The sequence below is a fragment of the Mytilus californianus genome, unplaced genomic scaffold (assembly GCF_021869535.1).
Source record: "Mytilus californianus isolate M0D057914Y unplaced genomic scaffold, xbMytCali1.0.p SCAF_4, whole genome shotgun sequence".
NCBI classification, from domain to species: Eukaryota; Metazoa; Mollusca; class Bivalvia; order Mytilida; family Mytilidae; genus Mytilus; species Mytilus californianus.
In genome coordinates, this window is record NW_026262690.1 from 73,676,078 (window position 1) to 73,687,404 (window position 11,327).

At 30.7% G+C, this 11,327-nt stretch overlaps 1 protein-coding gene across 1 annotated transcript; it reads right to left on the bottom strand.

The window, feature by feature from the left end:
- Positions 1-1,816: 1,816 nt before the first annotated feature.
- On the bottom strand, positions 1,817-10,123 carry LOC127738493 (asparagine-rich protein-like). The gene is made up of 6 exons (XM_052249779.1): positions 9,890-10,123; positions 8,649-9,572; positions 7,861-8,222; positions 6,087-6,177; positions 4,561-4,640; positions 1,817-2,530 (listed from the first exon to the last, which is right to left on the bottom strand). The coding sequence occupies exons 1-6, from the start codon at positions 9,954-9,956 to the stop codon at positions 2,495-2,497; spliced, it is 1,560 nt and encodes a 519-aa protein (XP_052105739.1). The 5' UTR covers positions 9,957-10,123; the 3' UTR covers positions 1,817-2,494.
- Positions 10,124-11,327: the final 1,204 nt, after the last annotated feature.

Sequence of the window (11,327 nt, forward strand, 5' to 3'; positions counted from 1 at the left end):
GATGACACATTTTAAGTGTTTAAAAACGTATTCTGGGTCTAACATTAGAGTAATGTTTGCATGAATAATGATACGATTACCTCTACGACTGTTGTTACATTGAAGTGTGAAGTTTTATGATGGGTGTACTTATGTAGTTTTACATTGAATCCATAACAAATTAACAGCATCATTTTGAAAACGGTTTGCAAATTAAATTCTTTTGAATGGATAACTGAATAGTAGTATTTTCTAACTAAAATGGTCATGGTTGAAGTTTTGAATCAATTTGGATGCATAAATCAAAACAGTAGTTTAACAATTTTTAAACCTTATAAATCGAGTACGAAAGTAAATCTAGGTAACAAACAAAACCTAAGGGGTTTGAGAGTTTTTGCTTTTGGTAGTCTATAATTGTATATTTAATATGTATGTTGATTAAGAGCACAAGCTTTATCGCCTTATTTTTGGGAGAAATAGTAATTTGACTTATAGCCGAGTTTGAATTGAAATAAAGTTAACACGAACAAGTGGAATCATTCGATGTGGAGTATAAAAAAAAACCATCAAATATACCAAGGTGATAATTTGGAACGCCATACCCGCGTTTCGTCTATATAAGATTTACCAGTGACGCTGGAATCAAAACAGTCAAGGCCAAATGAAATACGAAGTTTAAAGAGCATCAAATTAACATTATGAATCTTTAGCTTTTTTACTGCAAAAAAGGAAAGAGCTTCATAATGGTCAATAGAAATCACTAGAAAAGTCAGACAACACAATAGCCAAATGAAAAAAAGTAATCATACTAAACAACTGTTCACAAAACTCTACACATAAACCCAACGATTGAGCAACACGATCTGTACAAAAAAAATAGGAAAAAACTAATTCAAACATTCAATTGCAATTTGTTCAGTATACGTTAAGCAAAAGTCATTAAGACCACTTTGATATTCTTTGCATATCTGTGAAAGCCTGTTTATAGGTCGGAAATTTACGAAGTTTTAGAACTGATTGCAAGTACAGTATTGTTTTCAAAGCATTTTCACTTGTTAAGTTGATTGATAGCTTTTGATTTTGTCAGTTTTATGGACGGAAATTTACAATGGTTAAATATTGATTGCAAGTACAGTAGTGTTTTCAATAGTATTTTCATTGGTTCCGTTGATTGATCGCGTTTGATTTTGTCAGGTTTTATAGATGTTCGACTAACATCTTTCTAAAGTTCTTACCATCATTTATTTTTTAATTTGCCTTGTAGTTCGGTATTTTTGTTATATTTTTGTTATTTCCTTATTTCCTTATGACACAAGGAGTGTAACCCTAAAGAAGGATTTTGATGTAATTTTTGATTGGCATTGTATAGTAATCATTGTGTTTTATGGTTAGTATAGATTCGGACTGTATTTTCTTTGATAATATTAACTGTTATGTTGGCGAGTGTACTCTTATTATTATTTTATCTTTGTGTCTAGCTTAATTTTGTGATTTATATTTTGTATAGTGTTTAACTTGCTGTTTTGTTTATTTAAAACGATTTGTTAAGAATGAACATTTGCGGCTTCTATTATCTTCATATCTACTGACAATTTTTCTGTGGTATTGTCTTGGTATGTTATTTATGTTCAGTTGTTTTAACATCTATCGTATCATCATTTCCAATATTACCAGTAAAAAAACAAGAAAAGATTTCATATACAGTTCTGTTGAATGAGTAAATTGATATTCTAATGTACACAATAATAAAAAAATATGATTAGACATATGCTATAAATATGTTTCCATATCATATGGATTATACACTTTTAAGAGATTAATAAACAAAATATAAACATAACTATTAAGTTTTATTCTTTCGGAATTGTACCATCTTGAAATAGCATTTAAAAAATATTATAAGTTTTCTACCATTTGTTTATATCAATAAATTTAAGCTTACAATAAATATGATTTATTATCAACTTTCATCAAAACAGTAGTGAGAGTTACATTGTTCAACATAACGATATTTCAAATACAGTAGAACTGTCGTCATAACAAGAACTGTTTCAGTTCTGCAGTGCCTACATTGTAGCTATTCAAATAATATTACATATTTAAAATTATATCATTTAACATACAACATGTACATTTTTACGTACTTCGTAAAACGTTGATCATTAATTTGAATGTGACATTATCTAGCCACCTAGTAACACGCCGTTCACTTTCCGTAGAACAAGCTCAACGAAAACATTATTTTGAAAAAAAATCAATACTAAATTGCTTTGGTATACAATATTAATAAACATTTACATTTAACAAGCACTGAAGAGTAAAATAATTAGAGGTAATTGGCAAAATATCAGATGGAAATAAATAAGTCAACAAATACGCAAATGTATTTGCATTACCATCTGAAATTTGGTAATATGAGATTGTCGGCGAATTCCGTTTTTATTCAACGCATTGTTACATGCAGTATACCACCGACTCAGTCCAGCATTATTATTACGCAGTATTCTGTATATGCTCATATTTCTTTAGGTACACAATTGTAAATTTTCACCTGTAAAAAGAAAACATTATGATTACGAAAAATACGAGGCAAGACATTTTTACAAACAAATTAGGAAAAAAAATGAAAAAACAGTTTTAACATTTCATTTAAAAAATAAGCCCATTTTAATCATGTGCATTTACTGAAGATATACACATTTGTAGTTTTCTTAGTCTTATACAAAAAGTAGAAATATTTGTTTTAATTTTAAATGTCGGAACGAATATATATATATATATTTAGTCATATTTTGAATATACTTGGTAATTGTTTAATTATTCAAGGTAATTAATATACATGGGCGACAATACTTTCTTTGTTAGTAAACAATATTATTTCGTGTTGTCAGATGTCACGAAATACATACTAATCAGGTAAAATATAACGCATGAAATATAGATTAAAGTTTGCAAGTGTTAATTATCTTAATGGATGGTTGAAATATAAGGTATCAGACTAGGTAAATAATAAACGTTGGGTTTCACAGACTTGGTCATTTCGGGATTCATTCTTTCCAGTAATAATTCTTAAAAGTACAACTTTGAAGTATACAATGCAAAAATGTTTACTAATGTCGCTCCATCAATACATTCCCCATGTTGATGACGTTCTTTGACAGAAAAAATGTCGCCCCCACCAATACGTTAAATTTTGTAAGTGAAGCTATTTGACACTTTTGAAGGTATTTTCGCCATTCTTCTTTGCATGTTAATTATATATTTTATTGTCTTAATTTTTACTTTCAATATGACATTTTTTCGTCAGACTTGATTTAATCAAATATATTAACCATGTCCTTAAACATACTGAGATTGAGTTTTACATATAATTATGAATGGATTACAAATGTATCAATATTGTTAAATCTCTTCAAACCTAATTTACCGCTTACTCCAAGTTCGAAAACTTTTGTGAGGAAAAATGTTACCAACCAAGTTAAGTGTGACTCATTAAGGTAAAGCTCAAATTAAAATACATATGGACGGGCTTTAAATAATGGGAGTAGACATTTGCCATGACGCATGTCAGTTTCTCTTTGGCTTACTAGTAGGATTTATGAATCTTGTTGGTATCTTTTCCCTTGTTTTTATTCACATATTTTCCTTTTGGATTATTACAATGTCTTTGCTGTCTTATGTACATCATTGACCTTCTTTTATTTTTTATGTTTTTTGACACTACATAAGTTTTACAGTTAGTTGACTGATACCATATGTCAGTGTCTCAACTCAATAGCGATATGTTTTCTAGTCTGAGACCTTTAGATACCCATAAAGTCGTCTGAACTGTAACTTGATCGATTGTGTCCTATGTCAAATTGTGACAGTTTGAATAGGTGTTAATTCGCATGTCGGGTGATGCATGCATAACAGAAGACGTTTACCTTGTCGACACACCCGGTCGCACCCCTTTTGTAGTTCATGCGATTCCCTCAGTTTTTGTTAGTAACTTCGATTTATTATCTACTGGCAATGCTTTCAATGCCCAATCATTCTTGGCAATGTATTTATTATTTTTAGAAACAATTACCAACAATGATGAAGTAGCATTTTAAGATTTGCGGGGTTGTATATAACATTCATTTTGTAACACGTCTGTTTTAGCAGTATTAGTGGATGAACAGCAGGAGCCATTTTCTTATTATTTCAAACCTAACTTTACCTTCATTAGTCATACATTGTAGACATACCATTTATTATTATGGTAATTGGAAATTTAGGCTCGCTTGCATCTTAAATTCATTTTAGTTACCTTAATCAGCAATTAAGTTATTTATTCCAAAAGATGGACAATCAGCTATATATTTGCAATAAAAAAAAAAACATGTATCTAATTTCTGAAATGAACTCATCAAAGACACCGGGCTTACCGATTGGTCACTGTTGGATAGTTGTCTCATTGGCAATCACATTATGTTTCTTTGCTTTTATTTCTACTATAATTGTGTACGCCAGACTCATCAGAATCAAAACAGTTTGAAGCCGAAATCATTACAAAGTTGGTAGATGGTTTTGACTTTAAAAGATTTAATTACTTACGTCATCCAAGAAACCTTTGAAATATCCATATCTTTCGCAGTGTCCAAACATCATTTCTGCTGATCGTATTTCGACATTTCCTGTGTAATAAGAGAATTATTTTAAGTTAAAAAACGTGTACGCTATGCATAAACAACATGTATTTCATAAATGTCCTTAAGATAGGACCTCAATGAAAAAGAATGGAAAATATAAAAAAAAAAAATTAAAAAGAAAACATAAGATGTAGCAGCACAAACATCGCAGTTACAAAATAAACGGAGAAGAACACATGTAACCAAATATGGTCAAGATAATAAAACTTGTTTTCACAGATCCTTTATTGCCAATTTTTAGATGTAACTACAGGTATGAAAACGACCTGTTGTATCCTTTGTTTAAAATTGACATGGACAGATGCTAAAACCTTGAATTGAATTGAAGTGAAAAGATATCTCCGGTTAAGTGAAGCGTGCAGTTCAAGGTTGATGCCCACTTCTTTCCATTATTCACGAAGTCAGACTCTTACGAAAACAGAAGAAAATTGCCACGAAGAGAAATACGGTTTCTTCCTCATTGGAATGTTGACTTGAAAATATTTTGTTAATTACAATTAAAGAAACTTGATAATGTCAGTTGCAAAGACGTTTTGATAGTGTTATATTATGGCCTACACAAAAAATTTTATAAGCGTTGGGCATTTGATACCCGCAAATAAAGTTGGACCAATTCTTTAAATCTGAATTCAGTTTAGAATCGGGAATGCTTGTGTTAACAGTGAATATGTCACATGTCTTATACTATTGAATAACAGATTTAGAGGTATACTAATGTTGCCTTTATTTAGCCTAAGTTTGAATCGTTTACTTTATTTATCCTATGTTTGTTTTTCGGTCATCTTTCCAAATTTCTTTCGACACATTATTGAGACAATAATTTTTTTTTGTGATAATCTTTATTTGTGTTTATTCTGTCCCCAATATATAATTGTTTTGTTTTCAACTTAAAGGGCTTATTGAAGTAGGATAAAACATATAGCTGATACATTTTGTAAATCATCATGTTTTGTTATTTTTGAATACATATCGGTTCATTTAATTACAGTTTGTAGTAGAACTAAAATGTTTAAATTATTGTATTTTCTTATGCTATTTTAGACTTGAAATTCCAAACATGCATAAGCATTAGGCGTTACACAAACCTGTATTTTCTGCACGGTTCACACCTTTGATGTATGGAATGTACATAAAACACCAATTTTACAGTGAAGCTATGATTTCTGTATAATCTAATTACAAACTTTTAGCATGCTCTCAGTAACTTCGAATATTCTTACATGTTTTGTCGCATTGTTTTAACTGTACCTAAATTAGTCGTTCATTATACCAATACGATGTAGTTAAGTGCTTTTATTTGGTAACATTCTCTGAACCTTGAAAACTTGGATACTTGTCTATTATTAAAGACCGAGAGTTAACATCTGGATGTCTTATTTTGATTAAGATTTGTTGCATGGCTGCTTCGATTAAAGATATACACAAAACTACCTTTAACAGATTCTCTTTTTTCTAAACCATTCACTTTTCCTGTCAAATGTTCTCCGTCATACGAATATATAACATCATTCCATTCCATTGGCTGCAAAATATACAAATAATTGTACCGCATCAAAGTTGTTCCATTCAAAGGCGACATAAAGTGCATTCGACAGTTTATCAATTCACCAAATAAAAGGAAGAGGCATGCTAAAAACAATAATTTAGCCCTTAATTGTAAAGTATAGGATAATTGTCAGTCTCTTAAAATTTTGTTGAACTTTAATGCGAAAGTACAGTTGTATTATCACTGTGACGACATTAACATAAACATTAAAATGACATATTTGTCCAGAAATGTATTGACTAAATACTAGACAGCATTACCTTGATATAGGTTTTGTTGAAGTTACGATTCATAGAGGCAAATAATGATTAACAAATAAGAATACAATACAAACAGATCTTATATATACAATATGTGTATCGAGATTTACAAATTCTAAACAATTTCGGATTTTAAAAATAAAATATAATATAATAATTGAAAGCATGATCAGGGTGTTTTGATGAAATCACGGTCATGATGAGTTAAGTAAGGACAAAGAGTCAATAAGCAACAAGTTACACGTCTTGTCTTGTTTCTTGAATTTAACGATTCATAAAATCAAAAAAATAAATAAAACAAAACAAGACTTAATTATTACTCCAGACAAAGATAATAATGTATGAAATCGGAGTCTAGTGTAGACGAAAGAGGTTACGAAGTACTGCGTTGTAACTTCTTAGAAAATGTATTTTTTTAAATTAGGTATATCTTTAACAAACGCATGTAGTTGTCATAAACAAAAAGTCTATTTCGCTGTCTCAACTATTAGAACATGCTAGAGAACCTGTTACGCATAGGAAATAGAACATATACTCAACTTCAAATTCGTACACATCACTGGCAAGCACAGAATATTTTTAAATATTAAGTAATGGAACAAAGGGATAAGAAATGTCACTAAATGTCATTGGGTGTGGGTGACGGCAGTTTGCATTAAAATGTGGTTAACTGTATAATGGTTTATAGGAAGACAAAAAAAAACCTAAACACAACATATTAAGCAGAACATTTTTCAAGAACATTTGTTTTTCAAGGGTTTATGTTGGTAAATGTTGTTTACACTCATTAACGTGTTATTATTGTTCAACATTGCAATCATATCACATTATAGTTCAGCAACTCATTTCACAAAAACTTTTACGAGAAAAAAAGCCACTGAACTATTGTAATCATTTACACGTCGGAAACCATTATAGACGTGATTAAAACCTGCAAAATTTGCCCTCAACTATAAGTTAACTTTTATTCTTCCATTTATGGGTAGTTTTGCAGACAATTGAATCTCTTGGCTCCATCAAAATCGTTTTGTTTACACAGATTACCCTGATTGAAAATTGTATTTTTTCTGCCAAAAACATGAATTTTGTTGTGCAAAAACCGTATTGTTTGAACATTAAATAACATACGGCGTTTTCATTATTATCAAAAATTTTCGATTGCATACTGTAATTAACATTTTCGTTTGGAACAACTGACACAATAATCATACTTTTTCATATTTGTTATACTGAGAGCCATATTCTAACAAATGTTTCAAATGCCTTTGCTTCGTGTTTGTTTTATTCAGCTTAGCCAGTTTAGCCAGAATAAAATTGAATCCTATATAGTTCAAGAAGACATATTTTGAAACAAACTACTTATGTATCGGATTATCATATTAAAGTATCTACGACTTACATTTATTTTGAAAGTCAGGAATTTTATTTCAGATTTTGTTGTTTTAACAAAGAATGTCAAGACATCTGAAAAGCTGTTTAAGATAACGCCAAAAGAAGGCTCTTCTTGTCCTGTTCCACAATTTGTGATAAGAGGATGAGGCTTTCTTCTTGACTTAGCCTCTGATTTGAACCTGAATTTTAAAGTTACGGCATGCTGGAAGTCAAAGTTTGTATATCTCCAGATAATGATTCTGCTAGCACCATTGAAATAGGCCAAGTCACTGAGCGATACAACACCTTCCACGCCACATGGTATTTCATTTGATGATAGGTCCACGATGGCTCCTTTGTTAAAATCCATGAAAACTTCCGGTTTACAACCTTAAGAAAGAAAAACTAATATTAGTGGAGGATCTCACATAAAGATTATAGTAAAAATTATTTGATAATGTCTCTGCTCACCGTAAAAAGATGTGTCTTGGTTAGTCAGATGATCTATGAGACTATGTAACAAACAGGTTTTTGGTCTTTGGTGGATGGTTGCCTCATTGTGCCTTTATACCACATCCCTTTACTTCTATATAAGCATACATGTAATATCATGTGTTGAAGGGAAAACGCAAGTGTCATTCTTCCAGTTAAGAATTATATGTATGAATGATTGTAAATAGGACAAATCTCAATTACTTTGTTTTACGATGAAAATGCTGTAAAGTACACAACCGCTAAAAGTATTAATCATACTTCATTAAGCTTATAATTTGGTGACTTTGTTAACTGTATTATAGGATTAATTTCTACACTAACCTTCAGGTTGGTATCCAATATTAATTGAGCATTCACATGTATCTTGGTCATATGCTGTTCCAAGGGCACACCTCCGTTTAATCCATCCATTATCCTTTATTTTCTCCATAAAAAACTTTTTATTGAGAGAATATGGTTTATACGGACATTTGTTTTTTCTATTGAATAATGAATCCTTTAAATAAGACTTGTCTTTACTGATTAATCCAAGTGCTATATTTAAAAGCGTATTTTCTCGCTTTAAAATATTTGTTAATTGCTCTATCGATGGCTGCTTGTGTTTGATAATCTGTTTTCTTAATTTTTTCTTTTGTTTTAACTTATTCCTTCTATTCTGTAGAATGAAAGAACCACCGTTTAAGTTCTGTCGGTTCCAAGGCTGCTTGAAAACATCAGATAATAAAATTGAGGATCCTGCTACATTAAAACCGTCTTTAAAGTCATTGGATAACGAATTAGATTGTGTTTTCATGTCGCGCCACACTTTTTGAGGTAGGAATTCATGAACAACTCTCCCATTTAAACCTAAATCGGATGAGCTGGGTTTTAATTGTGTCTTATACACCATTGTATCTTTATTAATTGAAGACTTCACTGGTGGTGGAGCTTCAGATGTTGGTATATTTTCAATGATCTCTGTTACTGGAAATGGAGACACTGTCATTTTTGTTATGTTTGCCTGAACTTGTGTTGGCTTCACTATCTCAGCATTTCTCATACTAAACACAGCTTTAGCAGGCTTTGTTGCAGAGAGCGAGGCAAATTTCATTTTTTCTGTTGTGGCTGTAGTACTTGGGTGATTGTCACGTGGCATTAGTGACGATGGTATGGAAGAATCTCTTAGTAAGGTATCGGGTAACAATGAACCGATATCCATAGGATGGTCTTTGAATAAATCTAATGAATTAAGATCTGGAAGTGCATCTGAAAAAAGCAAGCTTGAATAATAGAATTAAAACAAATCACATCTTTGCGCAAAGCATTATACAAAGTAAGCCAATGCCCTTGTAATAACGCTTTTTAAAGAATTCAATTTAAAGAATGGTTCAATTTTTGGGATGCAAGACGTCGAAAAGTAATCGTGATAAGTAATATGTTTCTTCTGAAAAATATTATAAAATTCGAGTTCAGAAGCTAGTTGTTGTCAATTTGCTGTAAAATATAAACCAAACGCCTTATGAGTAAGAAAAAGATAAGGGTGAAATGCGAGTAGTTAAGAAAAAAAAGAGAATATAACTTACCTTTTTGAGCATTGCAGATAACTATAAATAAGAAAATCAAACACGTTGAAATCGACAAAATCTCCATCCCTGTGTTAAATTAAAAGTAAGTATTCACGGACATGCATTCTTCTAGAAATTCAAATTAGCAAATGCAAATACGTAATTAGACTAAAAGTTTAATTACACTTCGTGATGTTCGGTCTAGTCAAATTAATTTCATGACCCACAACGTCATTTAATTTTACCATCTACACACATGCCGAAAAAATAATTAATCATTGATGCTAATTAGGGTTTTAATTTCTTTACGTTTACATGTCAAATTTTATTTAGAATTGAAATTTACATATTTTGGTTAATAAAATATGCTGGTATAATAACAAGGAACAAAATCATTTATAAAAAGAAAATTCCAAATATACTCACAATTCTTACAATGATATAAGGTTTAGCATTAAATTTGTTATTTGATGAAATAAGAAAGAGGGAGGTAATCATAAGCCTAAGAAGAAAAACAAACATTATGGTCAAAAGACAAACAAAATACTTCAAAAGAATATATAGATTAAGCAATGTCAGTTCATTAACGAAAAAGGGATAAGCCCATGTGTTTCCAAAAAATACAAAATATTAGATTAAAAGTCATACGAGACGGTTTTCCCCTAATTACAATGTTAAGGAAATTATTTAACCAATGCATGCATTTAACTTAACTAAGTGTTCTATGCACGTTTTTTTAGTTTCTATTTGTTAATAAAACTGCCATGATATGATTTGGCGTATAGCAAATGCCCGAATGTTTTTTTAAGAATAAATAAAATTGCGCAATCAAATGCAGAATCGTATGAAAATGGCTATACGCTCAAGGAATAACACTAAAAAGAGTAGATATACAAACAAGAAAACGATATGCATACATGGACAGACGGATGATGAAAAATATACATAGATGTACAAATGACGGAAGTAAAGACAAGTAGGCTACAATAGTGAGTAAAACTCAAGAAAAAGGTTGCGGGCATTGACCATAAATACAACAATAAAGTTATATACCATTTACAGACACTAACTAAGTTTTTGTTGAACAGTTTGGTTGCTGTCATCTACTTACCGGTCACAGTTGTAACAATAAACAAAGATTCCAAATACTGGTGAAGTGCTTGTATGCACTCATTTTAATGTTAGGAATCTCCGTGATGTTTTGCTTAATAAAAAAAAGGTTAATTTTTAATTGAGTACATTATAATCAATATTGTTCACCGCCATCTTTATTTAGACATTTTGTTGTTTAGCTAGCTATATAACCACGGTTAACCTACAATTTCCCCCCCGGAAAATGCCAGTACCAAGTCAAGAATATAACAGTTGTTTTTCTCTCGTTCTGTTGGTTGATAACATATGATTTTGCCAGTTTTTATAGACTTCCCCTTTCTTAATTTACCTCGGTATTTTTGTT